General features: G+C 34.4%; 1 protein-coding gene across 3 annotated transcripts in view; it reads right to left on the minus strand.

The window, feature by feature from the left end:
• Nucleotides 1-20,653, minus strand: part of LOC148947013 (uncharacterized) — a 78,914-nt gene that overhangs the window by 2,535 nt on the left and 55,726 nt on the right. For all 3 annotated transcript variants that reach the window (XM_089097229.1, XM_089097227.1, XM_089097228.1), the window contains exons 7-9: nt 16,678-16,818; nt 11,448-11,620; nt 4,460-4,591 (exon numbers count right to left, since the gene is read on the minus strand). In XM_089097229.1, coding sequence (XP_088953355.1) covers nt 4,460-4,591; nt 11,448-11,620; nt 16,678-16,818 — 446 coding nt within the window. The remainder of the gene's footprint in view (nt 1-4,459; nt 4,592-11,447; nt 11,621-16,677; nt 16,819-20,653) is intronic.

Raw genomic sequence — 20,653 nt, forward strand, 5'->3', positions numbered from 1 at the left:
GATAAGATATACAAGGTAACGGGAAGTTGAAGTGGATTTGAGATTCCAGAATTGTCTCAGGTCAAAAAAGGTATGACTTTTCCTTTAGCCTAACTGCAAGGAATCCTGGCAGTTTTGAGAGTATATGAGTGAGAGATATAGGGCGAACATCTTCAAAACCATTCTTTCCTTCTTCTTTTACAGGGGGCTTTGAAAAATGGCTTCATGTAAAAATTGGACAGACCCGGTAATCTCATTGAAAAGGATAGACAAAGACTTTGAGAGCAAATCGCTGAAAGTACTAATAATAAGGACGGGGTATCGGAAGGAAAGACGGTTTCCCAATTCGGTCTCAAAGGGGGAATAAAGGTTAAAGAGCGGGAAATATCATCAGCTGATAATCTATAAGACGATGTCAGAAGGCTTTGGACAATAGAAGCGAGGAAGCTATTTAGGTTATTGGCGGCAACTTTAGAAGATTTAGACAGGTTAAAATTAAGCTGTTCATGACTCCTGCGACTCAACTTCTTAACCTCGTAATACCAATTTTTCTGGTTTATTTTTAAACAATTTTTCGACCTCATTTTCGTTGTAGGATCAAGGAGATTTATGAATTTTCTTTTTTAGTAGGTCTATTTTGCTTGGATTATTAGCTTCATCCAGTTTACCGTTTCTGAAAAGATTTAATTTATTTCTAATTAGATTTTTTTTTCTGGGAAATAAATTAAATATTTATAATTTAGGTTTTTGTGAAATTAGTAATTTTTTCATCAACATCTTGTAATATCAGACCAGTCTTTGGTATTTCACCACGTGGCAAAAGAAAGAAAACCAGAGCTGTGAAGAGGACTGTAAGAGCCATAGGTAATTGGGAAAATAGTTAAAAATTTGAAAAGGGAGACAAAAGGAGGTAGATATGACAAGCCGCACTCACCACCTTCCACTCACTTGGTGCTAGCTTACACGGTCTGATTTGATTCTAAATGGGTAAATAAAATTCTTCACCTGTCCTATTTGGAGGAAGTATAGCTAGAAAATATTACATTTTATTTATCACTGCAAAGAGTTGAAAAATTAAGAGTGAGGAATTATTCATAGAGGTAGCTTTAGATTGTTGGTATGTCTAACTGACGAAAGCAAATAATTTAAGAGCTTTAAAAGCTGGAAAGATGTATTAAATTATCAGTTCAACATCAAAACTAATTTGTTTAGCTGTGACTTACGCACACTGTAATGGTGTTCTTGCTCTGTAGCGTGTAGTATTTTTTCACTTCCTAAGCTTTTAATTCCTGTTTAACTTATTCATCTTTTCATACCTTTTTGGTTGTCTCGTTATTCTTGTGACCTGAGTCCGTCCGTTATAATAGTAGTAATGGTCTTCAGTTTACTTTTGTGGTTATCTTATACTATTGCATCATATGTTTGCAATGTACGTGAGTGGTTGGAAAGGGGGAGGTATAGGAGGGGGCACAAACTCAAGGCTCCTATATTACTCCAATCATAAAGATTGATAATCCTTCCATAGCCATTTTTTGAACGAGACGCAGCATGCATACGTATTTGCTGAAATGCATTTATGAATTCCCTATTTTGAATCAGTATTTTGTTTAAATTATAATCTTTTTGACTGGAGATGTGCTTATTCACTACCAAGATCAAATTTTTGAGGCTTCTGCCTTTATGACTAGTTGCCAGTCTTAAAATTTTGATTCAACGCCAAGTGGGACAGGGCAGAGGCAGTGACCTTTAAAAGGCGGTTGACTGGACCTTTCAATCAGATCTAACCCCTGGGAAGGCAATTAGAACTTTTAATTTACGATTAAATGAGCTCTAACCTGATTCCCGACGATTATACCTTCTGTAAGATGAGACTAAAAAAAAGGGTTGAAGTTGCTCTTTACTATACTAATTTGAAGCGAGCACCTACTCTGATGATCAGAGCGTAATTTTTAAACTGAAATTTCAAATAGCTCAATCTCAAGCAGATTAAAAAAAGATGTAATAATGAAATCAATAAGAATTCCAAATAGGGATAGGTCCCGACTCTGTCATCGAAATATTTAGAGTCTTTGTTTTATATTTTCGTTTCACTGTCTAATAAAAGGACCTATCCCTATTTGGAATTCTTGTTGATTTCGTCAAAGAAAAGGCAGTGTGGTCATGGAGAAAATAGTAAAGATGTAATAATATGATATCAAGCTTAAGGTTTCGTAGGCAGTTAAGGAAAAATTTAATGATAAGTCTCCAGGCTACCAAAGAATAAATTTTTTTTTTAATTCTAAAAAAAAAATTTTTTATGTTAAACTTACGTTTAACATAAGGTTTTTATGTCAGACGTTCGTAGACTAGCTTTATTATTACCGACAAGTCGGCTTTTTTTTACGCATTAAATAATAATAAAGAAATTATTTCAACTGAAAGTAAGGAGCAACTTTAAAACTTAAAACGAATAGAAATTATTCCGTATGTGAGGGGGAGGCCCTCCCTCAATCCTTACTCTTTATGTCTTAAAAATCTTTAAAAATAATTCTGATTCAAAATCAACCGTCTTCCTGTTTCGGCAGCCTTTCTTAAAGCATTTTGAAAAAAGCCAACCTTTAGCGCAAAGCCCGAGGGATGAGGAAGAGGCAGCTTCCCTTATGTACGGAATAGTTTCTGTTCGTTTTAGGTTTTAGTATTGCTCCTTACTTTCGGTTGAAAAAAACTTCTTTTTTAACTTAATTTCTGACCGTTTTTCAACTTTTGCCGGAAAATCCCCAACTCTCCCCTCCCCATTCAAAATTTCTCCCGAAATTTTTCTACCCACAGAAAATACCCCCCTCCCCCCCCCAAAAAAAAGAAAAAGACAGAATCTGTATATTTCCCAGTAACAAATACTATATCCGAACAACGGGCGAATTGCGTAACTTATAGCCATTTCCCTACGGACTATGGGGGATCATATCACATCCAAAGGCATAGTTATTTGACCTTTCAACTATCTTGAGTCAAATGGCTATCTCAAAGTTTTGATCGGATGTCTTTTGGAAAAAAGAGCCCGGAAGGGGTGCTTGTTTCCCACCAATCTTTTTGGTCACTTATAAAGAGCACTAGGTTTTTGATTTATTTTTAAATGAGCCATTTCCCGATCTTCTAGGACCATTGGTTCAATACGATCACCCCTGAGAAAAAAAAACACATCCGTGATCTTTCTTCTGGCGAAAAATACAAAATTCCATATTTTTATAGATAGGAGCTTGATATCTCTTCAATAGACTCAATAGACTTTCAAAAAACTATTATATGCTGAATCTGATAGTGTGATTTTCAGTAAGATTACTTTACTTTTTGAGGGGTGTTCCCCACCTTTTTCGGAATCCTGGCAAATTTTCTAAGGTTCATAGCTGTTAATTGATGTTATTAAACTTAATGAATTTTATATATTTGGAATCAGTATGAAAAGCTAATTCTTTCGATGTATCTATTGTTATCAAAATTCTTTTTTCTTAGAGTGTCCGCTACTATTAGGCCCAGTTGCTCCTTACTTACAGTTCATTACCACGAACTGTTTGATATCATAATAGATATGGTCTGATCAAAGAGTTTCAAAGTCTGAAATATTGTTGCACAAAACTCTTGCATACGTTTTCAGCATTTAAAAAATAGTACAAATGTATTTGAGATAAAGTACCACCTTTAAGCGAGCCGAAGACAGGCCCTGTGTGTACAGGCATTAAAAGATGGTATCGTTGAACGGAGAAGAAGATTTCAGACCCCCCTAAAATTGGCCTAAAGAAACCCAGAAAAAATGGTGGCCTAAAATCCACTTTTCCATGTCTTGACCTCCTCCTTCACAAAAACTAATTTGAAACTCCCCCAGTTCCCCTAAGAGTCACGGCTCCATGTGCATCCCTGCCACATCATCATCCTATAACAACATATAAATGTTATTAACGACGATTTATAGAAGTGTCCAAAGCTGATTATATTAAAGTTCATCCATTCCTCATTATACAAAGAGGTTAGGGACCAAAAACATGCTCTTTTTTGCATTTATCTGAATGAATTGCCTCGTTTCGTGTTGTTTTCTCTTAAGCCCTGGCTCAACTTCCTTGAAGTAATGATTCTTGGACTGTTTAAATTTTTAATTTAGTTTTAATTATCGTATTTTATTCTTATTTTATTTTTAGAAGTGCTTTGCTGAGAACGGCCCTAGGATATAGACCCGAAATATTTATTTAAGGTAAAAAAATTTCACTGTCTTTTAGATGAATTTCCCATTGTTTTACCATTTTACCATTGAATTTTACCAAAACTTTACCATTGACAGGCAGCGTGGTCTTCGTCGATAAAATTCCTCGTTATATCATGTTGATGAACATTTTCATTGTTCAGAACATGATATAATGAGGTAGTTTAACAATATGAAATATTCCAGAAGAATTAGAGAATAAAAGTAATCAAGCTTTATCGAGAATATTGAAAGTAAAAGACTGTAAACCTATTCATCGTTGAATTTGCTCTGCATTTTCAAAATATGGCGAAATATATCAATAGAAGGACCAATTTTTAGCCCCAATCCTTTGACCAAATCAGACCTATGCATGACCAGTAAGGTGATTCCGTTAACTTCCTAAAAAAAAATACTTTCTTTATAAGATCACTCAGACTAAAAATAAAACAAATTAAGATACCCATCTAGCTTCTAATAAGTACAATCTGACAGAATAAATTCCGTTCTTACATATTTATGACTTATTGAAAAAAACTATCTTAGATGATGAAAGGAAAAAAAAACCTTGATTGAAGGAATTGCACAGTTGATTATTTACGGATTTATAATTTGTGCATTAAAACGGAAAAAAGGAAGACAGAAAATAAGAACAAAAAAGAGGAGGAAAGAAGGTGATCAATCATAGAAAAAATACAAATGCCAAAGAAACAAACAGAAAACCTGGATCACAAACATACTCTAATCTAGTGTCATAAAAGTACTTGAATACAAGTATTTGAATACGTATGTAAGTATTTCTTCATTCAAAAATTTCTTTGAATACTTTTTTTCCAGAAGTATTTTTAATTATTACTAAAATTCTTTTAACCGAGATTCTGTGGACTTCCCCCAGGGAATTCCCATCGATTTGGAACGACAGTTAAAATGAAATAAAACAGAAAACAAAACTTGATTTTTTTAAAGGCACCAATCGCGTAGCACTTTCGAGCATATTCTTCCAAAGAGTCTCTAGTACGTTCCGCAGAAAATCCCAAAAGAAAGTAAAAACAAATATTACGTTACAATGCTATTAAATTAAATTCTAGAATTGCTATTAAATTAAATTCTAGGGAAAATTTGAAAAAGACATGGTGTATATTAATCTGGTGTTTCTTGAGACAGGTCATTCATTCTAATGATTCAAAAAGAAGAAAAAAAAGCTGAAAAGCAATAAGCTAAAGGACAACCCGCAGCGCTATTCATTTCCTGTCCTGTTATCACTGTTTTTGTCTCAAGTATTTATTGTCATACACAACTACCCTCAAGGACACATGAAAATCTGGAATTTGAAAAGGATACAATTGTTAATGTTTTAAGGGAAGAAGAATGAATTGAATAAGGCCATAGAGGGGCTCTAACAGCTAAAATAATTGTAATTTGTATTAACTTGAACATAAATCAAAACTAAAAAAAAGCATTACAAATTTGTTTATATGCATTTTTGTTACGCTTTTACAAGTCGGACAAAAATTGCGGAGAACCCTCCCTTCCTTAGATATGGCCTTCACTGAGAGCCATAGAAATAAAGTCTTTTATTTATACCGGATACTTTAGGAGTTTTTTGCTCTGAAGAGAAGATCCTGTTTTTTGCGTCGGATTTCTATTTTCGGTCAAGAGCGAGATTTTAAAGTTCTACAAATATAAGGAAACTTAGGTTCTATTTATTTGAACTAGGTTCATAGATATATCTTGCTCCGTCTGGTATACAATAATTTTTGTTCCTTTTTAATTTTCAACTTCGCTCTTTACTCCAGAAATAAAAACTTACGTTTTTTTTCAAAAATCAATTAAATATTAAAACAGGAACTGTTTTTACAGCTCGGGAAACAGTTTTTCAAGCATACCTGGGCTTATCATAAAAGCTAGTTATCTCCCTTTACCGAGCTGATTTCATTCTTTTCTGAACCACTATAATTTAACCAAAGTTTTAACAACATATCCTGTTTAAAGTGCGAAGCATAGTACCTATATTTTTTAGATCTTTTTGTACTGCTAGTGACATAAATAAATGTTCTAATTAAAACATGAAGTTTATGGAGTATAACATTTTTTTCTTAAACCTTTCGTAAGCGGCTAGCCAGCACATATAACCTAGCACCGTCAAATTATATTCAAAACTCATAATTCCAAGTTATAAAATTAAAACAGAAGAAAAAGAAAAAAAGAGATACATAAATCTCATTGAAAACTTCGTCACTTAAGGTAGAAAGAAGGTTCATTGAAGGAAGAAATGCACGTATGGGGGATAGGGCCTCCCTCCAATAAAAATCAAATTTGGATTGTTTTTTTTCCTACATTTTCGAACCATTTTTGTCTATCTAATGATATTGCCCCTTCACTTCCCATAACTATAAAATTGAGTCCAAAGTAAATTTCTGCATATGAATGAACTTATTAGGCGATTGGTTCACAAAGGGAGTATTTTTCTAAAATAAATCAAATATAAGCTACCAAGGCAAAGAGAATGAATGAGAAAACAACAACTAAATATACCGTCTATTAGTCAAATTGGAATATATAATTAAACGTATAAACGCTTAATTAGCAAAATGAAGTTCAAAAACAAATAAATAGACGTTTCTATAAAACCATAAAGTACTTAGATCGAAAGAGAAATCATAATAATAGCAACTCAGACTTAAACCTAGATGCAACCTAGGAAACACGTACATTAGCCATTCAAATAGTACTTGCTCTATAATTTCTCCAATACCACGTAAATAATATGTAGAATTTTAATTTGAAATGTTGAATAGCTTAGTATATGTGATGAGACGGGTGACGGTTTAAAGTAGCAATGAGGCCATCAGGAAAGGTAAAAATTTTCGTGACCATGGTTTAAACCGTCGTTTTAGATTACTCCAGTTATATACCATGTATTACAAGTTTATAAATCTCTTGGATATATACAAGCTCCTGTCCTGTATATACTCCTATTCTTCTATGCTGTGTATACTCAAAGGTTTTTGAAGGCCAGAGCATTATAACGTAATTTAGTCTAATATTCCGGACGACTAATTTTTGAATATTTTAATATTCCCATGACAAAAGCACACAAATGAAGAAGAAGATGTACAGAAAACGCTTGTGCAACTTTTTTCTTTTACTCATCAAATTTTGAGAAACTTTGTACAGATTTGGTACATATGACGGTTAACCAAATTTATTAATGTGAGGGTGTTCAGTAAGCACGACGTCAGGGCATAAATCGACAAGTGTTTTTTCAGGCTCTGCTGCAGCAGCATAACAATGTTGTAGTTTAATCTGTAAAAACTTTAATATTCTTATGCAAATTTGCACATGGTGTGATCTAATCACGTTGTGCAATTGACTTTTTTTCTTAAGTGTTCAGGCAGAGCCTATTGGTTACATAAACCAATAGGCCAAATAGGCCCAGGCCTAGGGGTGCAATAAATTATTAATGAGTGATTAACAAAAACTGGACTGATGTGATTTATCGTCAAAGTGTCAGGTGCACTCTGCCGCGACGCTGCTTATTCACAGAAAAGTGACTTTAAAACAACACAGGAATTGTGTAGCCAATTATAAAGTATCAGATGTCTCCCAAGAATGCCAGCTGAGAGTTAGGTATCATCTCTCTCTTCCATTACATTTAGCTCATAAGTTGCGTTCCGTTCATTGCTTCCACTATCCACGAATTTTTGTGAATTTCTCCACAAATCTCGCAAAAACGGAGCGGAAAAAACACTTGCACCTAGAAAAGTCAAAGCTTTAAATCTAGCCCTGTAAGTGTTGTTATTTCTCGGGCTACCGGACAATTTTTGTAATTGTATGCTGGGTGTGACTCGTATTTGAGCTGTCGCTTATAACCAAACAGCAATAGGGACGGCTTGTGAAAGATTTGTTACGTCCGTTATAACCATTTTTGTCCATAGACGAATAAAAGAGTAAATTATCTCTACACTCAAACTTTTAGTGACTGTGAGGCAACAATTAATGCATCGCATAAGGTTAATGCAATCTCTGCAATTAAAACGGAAAATCCAAAGTTGAGGCCTACTCTATTTAAGATTTCTCTTCTTATTTTTGGAATCATCTCCACTATCATACTGCAACTTTTTAGTTTCTTTGACAATATTATGACCTTCCAATGTTACTTCGGTATTAACAAGGTTTAAAAGATCTGACTTACCCTGTTTTATAATTTCTATTCTTTGCTGGTGTTTGCTTTTATATGTAGAACTGCCACTCACACCCATTTTTAGCAGATGTTTTTTTTTAATTACTCTGCAATTAGGAAGTCCTAAATTGTCAATGAAAACAATAAGAAAATTGTTTAAGTCTTTTTTTCGAGGTGAGTGAGTTCGACAATAACATAGCCGTCTCGGCCTTGTTTATTAGGCGAAAATTTGTTACTATCTTTTTAAATTAGGAATGTCTTGCATAACTTTTCAAAATGTTCCCTTTTTTCTCTTGGTTTGTTTGGATTATTTTTGTTGTACAGGAGTTTTGCCTTTTATTCTAAAGATTGATAGCAAATAATTTGAAATCGCTAACAAAAAGCAAACATATAGTAGCTTTCTACTGACATTTTCTGGGCCTTGGAAAATATTCCTTTTAGGACGCTAACTAAACTACCGATATTCGTTTCATCTTTGTGTTCGAACACTTTGCGGTAAAGAACTATAAGTAAGGAGCGATGCGGCTCAATAGTAACCGAAACTCTTGTCTTGATAACAATAGACCCATCAAAAGAATCGAATTTTGATGCTTATTCAGAATATATAAAATTCACCAAGTCTACCCATCAAAAGTTAAGAGCCTGAAAATATTTGTCCAACTCTTGAAAAAGGGGGGAAACAACCCCGAAAACTCAAGTGATCTTAAAGAAAATCCCATTATCAGGTTCAGCATGTCAGAGAACCTAATATGAACTCTATTTACAAAAATGTGGAATTTTGCGTTTTTTGTTGCCAGAATTTCGTATCAACCAGGGGTGATTGTATAAAATCAGTGATCCTAAAAGATCAGGAGAGGGCTCGTTTGATCAAAAATCAAAAGTTCTAGTGCCCTTTCAAGTGACAAAAATATTGGAGGCAGAAAAACCCCCTCCCGCGCTCCTTTCTTCCCCAATGTCACCCGATCAAAATTTTGAGATAGTCATTTTGTTCAGCATAGTGAAAAGATCTAATAACTACGTCTTCGAGGATGACTTGATGCTCCACAGTCCCCGGGGAAAAGGCTGCAAGCTTTGAACTTTGCCCATTGTTTCTATATAGTATTGGTTATTGGGAAGTATACAGAAATTTTTCAGAAGGGGGGTTTTTCTGGAGGCAACGGAGTTACGTGGAGGATCTTTTAATGGAGGAATGTTTCGTGGAGGAAGGGAATTCTCCATGGAAGGGGAACCGGATTTCCCGGCACTATTTAAAAAACGATCAGAAATTAAAATAAAAAAAACAAGTTATTTTTCATCTGAAAGTAAGGAGCAACATTTAACCTTAAAACTAAAAGAAATAATTACGTATAAGAGGGCGGTTTCCCAATTTCAATATCTACGCTCTTTACGCTAATTTTTTTTATAACTTTTAAAAAGCTTATTGTTCTTTATTAAGCGATCCTTGTGTTTCAGCAGAAATTCTTAAATAATTGGAACACAAAGTCAAACTTTAGCGTAAAGAGCGGTTGCCCTCTTATACGTAATAATTTCTGTTCGTTTTGAGTTATAATGTTGCTCTTTACTTTTAGTTGGAAAAAAGTGTTTTTGTTTATTTAATTAGCTGCAAAAGGGTCTCATCAGTATTTTGATTTTTAAATAATTCTTCACAATAAAAAATTGGCAAAATTTTTTCATGGCTATATTTCGAATCCTGTGACTCATTTTCTTTTTCCATTCGCCATACGTATGTTTACACTATGAGCATCAGAAACAGCCTCAATTTCTGAACATAAGTCAGATTAGAAATTTTGTTAAAAGATAGAAGCAATTCCGGAAAAACAGCTTTAAGGACTACTTTTTAAATTGATGTGACAAAAACTCCATTGCTTACTTTTGGCTATGATTCTGCAGAAAAAAATAAAACAAATTGCAAGACGAATTTGCTATAACAAGCGCGATAAAATTCTAGTATAAGGTGAGAACAAAAGCCTAAAATAAAGCCAAGATATTGTCCATATTAAAGATTCCACGATTCCAGTTTAAGATATTGTCCATTCGTCCATGTCTCTCCTTAAGCTCTTGAATAAATTTAACGTCCCCCCTTCCCATTCTTTAAGGATCTATACTTCCTTTGTCCGCCCGCATCTTGAATATGCTTGTCCAGTTTGGCATCCTGGCATCTCCCGTGATGAATCAGAAAAAATTGAATCTATTCAAAAAAAGAGCCATGAGAACAATTTTTGAAGAAACTAAGGCCAAGTACCATACTCATTCCTTCTAAAAGGCCAAGTTGCAAACTCTTGAGCACAGGAGAGGAATGTTGTGCCTCCGTTTTGCAAAAAATACAATAATAAACCTTCACACGGAAAACATTTTCCCCAAAAGACACTCCCTCCCACGTACTGTTTCTGAACCCGCTCCTATCTTGTCCCCCATCCGTTGCTTTACCTCCAGGTATGAAAAAACCTTTGTCCCCTTCATTACTGATCGAATAAACCGCTAGTTTTCCTTTGTTTTCTTTTTTTTTCTTTGGTACTGGTGATACCCAAGTTTTATGTTCTCTATGTTCTTGCGTGATTCTTTTGTTCTCTCCCCCTTGTTTATATATTCTCTTTTAAACCTTTTTAACGCTTATTTTATCTCACTCATTTTTAGCTTTGCTTTAGTTTTTACCTTTTTAACTTTCTTACATTTTGCCGCTTTTTTTTTAGCAATGAATGACTGCCTATCTGATATTGTTGTTTTTGGCATTGAATAGCTAGTTTTTTAGTTGTTGTGCAATTTTTATTTTATTTTTTTGATTTTTTTTTAGGTTTTATGACTCCGAAAGGCAAATTCGGCCCTTCGGGGCTAGTGATAGACATTTTTTGAAAAAAATATCTTATCTTATCTCCTAAGTGGGCTTGTCTCAGCTTGGTAACAAAATTAATCCTCGATGGATTAGGGCTTGCTTTATATGGAAACGGAGAAATAATATACTTAAGCTACATCAGAGCATGGGTATCATAGAAATTTCGAAAATAGACTTGGTTCATTTTATTAAAACCGGCAAATATAGAACAGATTGTAACACGCAACCCAGTTTCGCATACTTACTTCTGCTTTAAAAGTCTCAGCCTCCCTTTTGAATCCAGCTTTGACAAAGTAGTCATATACATCAGTACAGGTCCATTTAACAGGATTAGGAACATCATCGTTAGGTATATTAGGTACATCATTATCATTCTTGTGCTCCTCCTTTACAAATGAAAAGCCAGTGATGGGTGGTCCTGATGGTAGGAATGTGCAATAAGCATGAGATTTATTTACAAAAAGAACCAAATACCACAGATTAAAGAATTTCTTTGTGATAATGAAAACGAAGCCTCCTCAGGATAGCCCTCGGCTCATGTACTCTGAAAATCATAAAAATCTTTGGAGTTTTTCAGATAAACTTTCTCCACTCTTAACTACAATTTTTGTTCTATTCCCCCGTTAATAGTCGAATGCAATACATTTTAAGACATATGAGAGACGGTCATATTTTCCTTGCCATGCCACGCATAAAAGTAATGAAGTACCAGAATAAGATGTATGATTCTGGGGTAGCTGGGCATTATGCATTTATAAATTACAATATTTCCGTAGAGATGGTATTTATTTTGAGGTTACTGATGGTGACATGGAAGATATAAAATTTTCCACCCAAATTGCGACGAACTGAATTCCTCCGATAATTTTTTAAGATATCTGAACTTTTCATTTTAATGGTTATCGGTCTTATTGAGACTCGGCTAAACTACTGTAAATCGAATCTCCAACAAATTGTAGGGTATTGATATATCACAGGAATTACCGGCGCAGATAAAAAAAGAAATGGATCTTTCAAGGTCCTTCACGATCTGAATTTTAGTACTTCATTAAAAACTTCAGAAGTTTTTACTTGTCTTATTAACGTCGAATCATTTGTATTGTTTCCAGAATATTTAAAATTCACCGAGATTGATTCAGTTCTTCAGGTTAGTACAATGATTGACCCATTAAGTTACTGATCTATTTCTATTTTGTCCACCACGCCACGTATTCAAGATGAGTGTATAAATGCTCAACTTTATTATAATTTGGACTCCATAAATTGTTGTCTCCAGATCAATCGGGTTGTAGGAACGAAAAAGATGACTGACGACATCTTACGTAAATAGCGACGTAGACCACACTGCCTTTCCATCATAAAATCCTAAACAATAAGTAGAACAACAGGGAAATTTGTATACAAGACAGTGGAACGCAACTTTAAATGAATATTTCGACCCTATATCCAAGGGCCGTCGTCAGCAATACAAACGAAGAAGAAACTCACATTAAAATTCGATCATTAAAACTGAAAAAAAGTTTTTAAAATTTTTTGTAAACAGCCCTAGCATCTTCAAGATCTAGACTTCAAGGATAGCTCAACCAGGACTCTGGACAGATTTTCACATAAAAATTTTTCAAGAGATTTTCTTTCTGAGGAAATAATATGTCGTTTTTTTTTGTTCTTAATAATGTGGTCTAGAGTTTTTAAATGTAATGTTTGCGCGAATGGCGCTTTTTTTCCGGGTATTTAAATGAAATTTATATCTTAAAGACTTAGGAATAAGATTATCATTTCTGCAAGATTCTAAAATTTTTTGTTGAACAATAATATTAGCGTGTTTTTTGCCTAAACTAATAAAAGTAATGATGCTAGGGCTGTTTTGAAAATTAAAAAAAACTTTTTTCAGTTTTAATGATCGAATTTTAATGTGAGTTTCTTTTATATTGTTTTTTTCTTTGTTTATGTTGCTGAGGACAGCCCTTGGATATAGGGTCGAAATATTCATTTAAAGTTGCGTTCCACTGTCTTGTATACAAATTTCCCTGTTGTTCTACTTATTGTTTAAGACATCTTACATAAACTCGATAGCAAACAAAGTTCTCGCTGATAATTTTAGTCTTGCTAGTTTTTTTTTATCTGGTTAAGGTGTTTGACACCAAATCATCAATTAATAGCACAGAAATACTAATTTTGTGGATTAATAGGTTCTTCCTGTTGTTTCAGAAACATACAAAGAATATGAAGCATTATGCTCAAGATCAAAGAAATTTAAATCTAAGAAATTAAAATAAGGGGGTTAATGCAATTGGCCCCTCATGGATAAATGCCTAACAACCATCCAAAGTAACACGAATAAACTGAAAATTACATAAAAAACACCTTAAGTCAAAAGAATAGGAGAATGAAAAAGAAATTATGTAAGTTCACACTATTGGGAACCAATAACTGTTCCCTATAGGTTTGCAAGGAAACCATCATCTAGCTTTCCAGTATGTAGCAGATGAAGGACGCAAAACTGTTAAGAGGAAAAGAAAATTTTAATGCCGAAAATTTTCAGCCAGTGAAATGGGAACATCGAGACAAAAGCTGAGGTTTTGGCAAGGACCTTCGCCAAGACATCTCTAGTGCTAATAACAATAAGAAATTACCCTAATAAAAAGTCCATAAAATAGCAAAAGCTCCAAAAAAGTTGAAAAAAAAACAAAATACGCCCATCTGTCACTTTTTAAGCTCATATTTTTTTGTGTTCACCTATCTTTATTTTTCAGCTTTTTTTTATTAATTATATTTTCATTTAAACAATGTTCCAGAAAATTTTAAACAAATATTTAAACTATCAATTCAATTTTAACTAGCTAAAACAACGTACTTCCTCCAAATCTGGTTTCCTTCACTATCGATGGAAAAGTTAGTAGTTATTTACACCTATCTTCATTTTTCAGCTTTTTTAAGATTAATTTTCCTTTCATTTTAACCATCTTTCAGAAAATTTTAAACAAATATTTAAACTATCACTTCAATTTTAACTAGCTAAAACAATGTACTTCCCCCGAATATGGTTTCCTTCACTATCTATGGAAAAGTTAGTAATTATTTACACCTATCTTCATTTTTCAGTTTTTTTTTAAATTAATTATCCTTTCATTTTAACTATATTTCAGAAAATTTTAAACAAAATTTAATGTAAACCATCAATTCAATTTTAACTAGCTAAAACAACGTACTTCCTCCGAATCTGGTTTGCTTCACTATCGATGGAAAAGTTAGTAGCTATTTAACATTGAGACCCACCTCAGTTAGTAGCTATTTTTTTAATTCTTTTTGCACAAAAAAGCAGTTATCCAATACCAAAAAACTCCATAGCAATTGTTCTCTCTACTTTTGAAGGCAATACAATTTTAGTTATTCTTTTGGGCTAATTATAGTAATTTAGTCCGAGAGCTTAACCCTGAAATTTTTCAGTTGCGCCTCCCCATGCACAAAAAGAAATATTTAAAACATACGAAAACAAAACAGCACTAAGCAACATAAGTTAGATCAACATTTGATGCATAAATTAGGTTCTAAGTTTCGTATGCGAAATAATATTTATAAAGGTACCCTTAATGCATTTTATGTGTTTTAGTGACAAACTGACATTAAAAAAAAAGGAAAAAAAAAAAAAAAAGAGCAGGAACGTAGCCGGGATTCGATTTTTAGGCGGGGAAGGAGATTCAACAAGGGAAAGGGTCATTTTATAGCAATTACATTAGAACTTTATTGTGTAATGTTAAAGTTTAGTTTTCCTTGGGTGAAATAATCCTATCTCGGGAAGTATTATTTTAATATATCTTCCAAAATAATTGTCCTAAGCCTTGAACTTGTCCTTAGTGAATAATATAAAAGATCTAAAGCCAACTGGCCAGCCATAACAGAAAACACAAAGAAAATATAAAAAAAAATAAAGCCTTGCAAAATGTTCCCAGGGGTTAGTTCAAATAATAAACCTAAGCGAATAGCAGCATCAAAAGCTTTGCATAAAATTATGTCGCAATAACATTTGTTCATTTGTTATTTTAGAATGTTTAATCCAGTTACTTTTGTGAGGTGATTTCACGAAGGTAGCTTCAAATTGTAAATGTTAAGTAATTGTATATTATATTTTTAGGTTATTCTATTTTAGTTTTAGTTTATTTTTTTCTCTACGCTGAAGACGCCTTGTTAGATACGGGCGAAACATTCGTTAATTTTTTTTCTTTGTTTTCATTTACTGGTCATAGACCCGTTTGTCTTATTTATATTTATATATTTGCTTTGTGTTTTCTGTGAATAATATCCAACCTGTAAGGTTAGATATTAACGATCGATGTATAATTAAGTTATTGATCGATATAACGACCAATAACGATTAAGGTTTGTAAGGTGTACGATCAATTAGTTGTTATGTAACAGCATCTCCCTCCTAAACATTTTAAGGAAAAGTTATTCATACATACTCACACCTGTATTCCACGGCTCCTAATGAAAAAGAGAAAACTATATTACCGGAAAAAGCTACCACACTGATAAGAGGAGTATGGTATACCTAACCAGAGTTGCTGGTATCTGGAAAGCTGACTCGCCCAACCTATGATCATAGCTGAAGCGTTTTTATCAATGAATTACGCAGACTGCCCTCCAAAGCCCAACAGTTTAACTGGAAAGCACTCAATACATAAGTATTGACGTTTTGTTTGGGTGGGTGTGTGCTTGGGAGAGTGGCAAGAGACAGCAAACACAGATTTAGAAAGGAAAATCGAATTTCAAATAACAGTTTAGAATGTGCACGCGAAAATAGGAAGTGTCTTCCTCAATAGATTTTCTAATGGCAAAACAAATCTATATAACAAGCAGCATGAACTAGAAAGTTTCTTCCTTTAATAGCTCCCTCCCCCAAACACTTTCCAAAAATTTGCACAAAGAGTTATAATATATATAAAAAAACAATTAAACAAGAAAAAGAGACTTAAGTTATTTCATCTATCATTGAAAAAATTGTTAGACTTAGATTGCATTTTAGCTTTGACAATCTACAATAGTAAATTATTATCTTTGAAATCATTGCCATAAACGCCTTATTTCTTCACTGTTTTTTTTCTAATTTTACCAATAAAGTTTATATAATTTTACTATTTTTAAGCTCATAATAAAAGGCTATAAAGCATATTACGTATTCTTAAACGCATACTGATATACACCAATTTAAAAATCATAGACATTTTCGAACCAGGCACTTTCGGTATTAAAATCAAACCACAATAAAATCTCATTTTTTTAACCGTCTTTGCACAGCTTTGAACAGCAACAAAATTTGAATGAACAAGGAAAATAAGTAGATTTGGATTAAGTTGAAAAAATACACATATCTCATCGGTCTCATAAATATTGTTAATCGAAACTAAATAAATATTGTTAATCGAAACTAATTCATGAAATTTCGTTACGAATAGGATAGGCCACAAGCATACAAACCAAGATCAGGACAAGTTGGACTAGGAGAAGATTCATCGTCTGAAACTTTCAATTCAAACGGGCTGGGGCTGCATTTAAAGTGTAGGTTTCCACTGATGTTTTTGGGTACTTCAGTGTTTACACTGGGCTCCAGGGTGGCCTCTGCAATAAAATTCTATGAAAAAACTAGGATAAAAGATACCTTATAAAACAACTAAACGCGCATGATGAACAATATTGTTGACCTAGCAAAAAGAAATACGCCAGTAATAATGATTTTTGATGATAGTGTCGATCGTATCTAACTAGAATGGGTTTTACTTATCAGAAATGCTGAATCATTCCAAATAATTAATGTCTTTTATAAAGATTAATTAAAAAAAAAAATTCTGAGGGAAGTAAAGAGCGAAGTTGAAACTTAAAAAGAACAAAAATTATTGCTTCAAAGTCTATCTAACATATATCAATAAAACTAGAAGAAATAAACCTTAACTAATTACATTTCCCTATGTTTTTAGGATTATAGAAAACTAGCGTTTTACAGAATTAAAATAAAAAAAACTAGTTTTTGAACTGAAAATAAGGAGCGACATTAAAGCTTAATACGAACAGAAATTATTCCGTATATGAAAGGGTCTGCCCTCCTCAACGCCCCGCTCTTTACGCTAAAGTTTTTTATTGTTTTAAAAAGTCGAGTTGTGAGAAAGTCAAACTTTAGTGTAAAGAGCGGGGCGCTGAGGAGGGGACAGCCCCTTTCATATACGGAGTAATTTCTGTTAGTTTTAAGTTTTAATGTTGCTCCTTACTTTCAGTTAAAAAAATTTGCATTTTTATTTAATTTCTGAACATTTTTGAATTTATGCAGCTTTGATTTTGGCTCCCCGGACATGAATAATTAAAACAAAGTTTGCATATTAATGAAAATATACTTTACTTTTTGTCTAAATAGCTTTCTCGATATTTTGATCTGACGTAACTTGCGAATTAACTTACGTAACGAACTTCTATATTCGTATGTTTTTATTACGTATATTAGGGGGTTCACCCCCAAGTCAATTCCTCGCTTTTTACGCTAAAGTTCAAATTTTATTCCAATTATTTAAGAATGACGCCTTAATCAAAAAGGCCATTAATTAGAATAAGTAGCTATGATGAAAGTACAAAAATAACCTTAGCGTAAAGAGCAAGGTAATGACTAGGGGGCAAACCCAATCATATACGTAATAATTTTTGTTCTTTTTAAGTTTTTATGTTGCTCCGTGCTTTCGGTTGAAAAAATTGTTTTTTTTTATTTAATTTCTGATCGTTTTTTAAATAATGCTGGGAGATCTGGCGGCCCCTTCATAGAAATGTCCCTTCCCCCATGAAAACTTCCTCCATGGAAAGATCCTTTGATGTAACCACGAACACTCCCCCAACTACCAGAAAAAATCCCCCTGAGAACTTGTGTATAGTTTCCAATAACCAATACTATATGTAAACATTGGGCAAAATTCATAACTTGCAGACTTCCCCCCGGGGATTGTGCGGGATTAAGTCATCCTCAACGACATAGTTATTTTATTTTTCAACCATGCTGAACAAAATAGCTTTCTCAAAATTTTGATCGGGTGACTTCGGGAAAAAGATGAGCGTGGGAGGGGGTCTAGTTACACTCCATTTTTTGGTCACTTAAAAAGGGCACTAGAACTTTTAATTTCTGTTCGAATGAGCCCTCCCGCAAAATCCTAGAGCCACTGGGTAGATACAATCACCCTGAAAAAAAAAAAAAAAAAAAACCCGTATCCATGATCTTTCATCTGGCAAAAAAAAGCGAAATTCCCCATTTTTCCAAATAGGAGCTTGAAACTTCTATAGTAGGATTCTCTGACACGCTGAATCTGATGGTGTGCTTTTCATTAAAGTTCCATGACTTTTAGGGGTTGTTTCCCCCTTTTTTCGAAAATAAGGTCAATTTTCTCAGGCACATAACTTTTGATGGATAGGATTAAACTTGATGAAACTTACATATTTGAAATAAGCATAGAAATCTGATCCTTTTGATGTGTCTATTGGTATCAGAATTTTTTAGAGTTTCGGTTACTATTGAGAAGGATCGTTCCTTACGTACAGTTCGTTACCACGAACTATCTGAAACACAAAAGCCAAGTATAAAAAAACAAAAGAGTATTGATTTAGGAGTCAAAATTAGCCCCGCAGCCTGGTAACAACAGACTAATCTGGAAAGCTTTTCAGTCTTACACCAGTTGTGATATCAGTAACATAAAATATACAATTAAAATTACCTTAAAAACATAAGCATAAGAATAAATATTTTTTTTAATAACCACAGTCATTGAGTATGTGGCAAGACATCAGAACTCCTGAAGAATGGTCATCCGTCCATGACCCTCCTACTGCAAGTGCTGTTTAATACTGTGTGTCGCTCTGAAATGATCCTATCACACTCGAAGAAGGCTTAATTGCGTCAGTCTACAAGAGGGAAGGAAGTAAAGCAGAATGTATTAGCTATCGTGGCGTAACTCTGCTCTCGATAACCAGCAGTCTCTTCGCCATCCTGCTCCTCAAGCGGGCAACAAAGTACCTCCACCCCCTCGTCACCATCAGCAAGTTGGGTTCATGTTGGGTCGGTCCACTACTGAGCAAATCAATACAATTAGACAGCTGATAGAGAGAACTCTAGAATGTAAAAGAAAGGCATATATTGCCTTCGTCGATTTTTGATCCGCTTTCGACTCTGTCGACAAAAAGTCACTGCGGCTGATCCTTCAATCTGCTGGTGTGCCTAAGAATAAGACAGCTATACAATGAGACTGAAAAGCACTGTCATCGTAAATGGCCCGCTCTCATCACTTTTTCAAATTAGAAAAAAGGTTCGGAAGGACTGCGCTGCTGCTCCCGAACTCTTCAACTGTGTCATGGCCCATGTTCTCAACAGAACACTGCCGGCGCATCCGTTTGGCATCAATTTTGCAGGAAGAGTTCTGTCGGATAGTGACTTCATTGACGAGGTTAAATTAGTATGCAAAAATCTCGGTGACATCATTACTGCCCAGGAAACGCTAGCATCTACTGCAGAAAAACTTTGTTTAAATCTAAACTGGACTAAGACCAAAATTATTCCTGTGCACAACACACCGTGCAGCCCCCAGACATCTACAGAATTATTTGGGGAAAAATGTCTAGTTAGTCAAGCAGATTACCTGCCTTGGTTCAATTGTCTGATCAAATGGAAATCTAGATGCAGAGATATCGGCAAGGGTGGAAAAAGCGAATGCCATTTTTGGCCGTCTTTTGAGAACGATATTCCACAGCCCCCATATCAGCCGTCTCACGAAAGATTGTATCTACTCTGCCTCTGTGGCAAGTGCTGTGTTGTACTAGTCAGAGATTTAGCCTTTGGCTCAGTCGCAGATGATGAAGGTAGATGCTTTACAGACAAAACACCTCCACAAAATCGAACGCGTTGAATGGTTTGACAGGGTACGGACCGTGGAGATCCTATGGTCCTTTGAATTGTAATCCCTGTCCGAACAGCATGAGTCCCGATCGTTGCGATGGTACGGTCATTTACTTCGCCAACCCGCTCAAACCCATGCCCGACTTATCTCCGATTTTGATCCAACTGCAAACGACTGGAAACGCCCCAGAGGCAGACCATATACCAGATGAGCGGATATCATCAACGGTTGACTCACTGCGCGGTGCATCGACCCCAACAAAGCTCCTACCCTCACCCAAAACAAGCCACTCTGGAAACGAATAACGGTGCTCACGTTTGGTTCCCTCTACGCTAGCGACGCTGCCGAGTAAGCCTTAAGTCAAGTAAGTCAAGTTAAGTAAAAGTCATTGACCAGTATACAAAGATAATGGATTGATTTATCAGGTAATATAGGGACCTTGTGTCAACCCTGATATCTAGTTAGATGTTTTTCTCTTTAACTTCCCTTCTATGGATAGGTGACCTGAGAACCATGCACTCTAGCGTATTGTTGTA

Source organism: Artemia sp. Qi Xiang Cuo, chromosome 11, assembly GCF_049724085.1.
Source record: "Artemia sp. Qi Xiang Cuo chromosome 11, ASM4972408v1, whole genome shotgun sequence".
Classification (NCBI taxonomy): Eukaryota; Metazoa; Arthropoda; class Branchiopoda; order Anostraca; family Artemiidae; genus Artemia; species Artemia sp. Qi Xiang Cuo.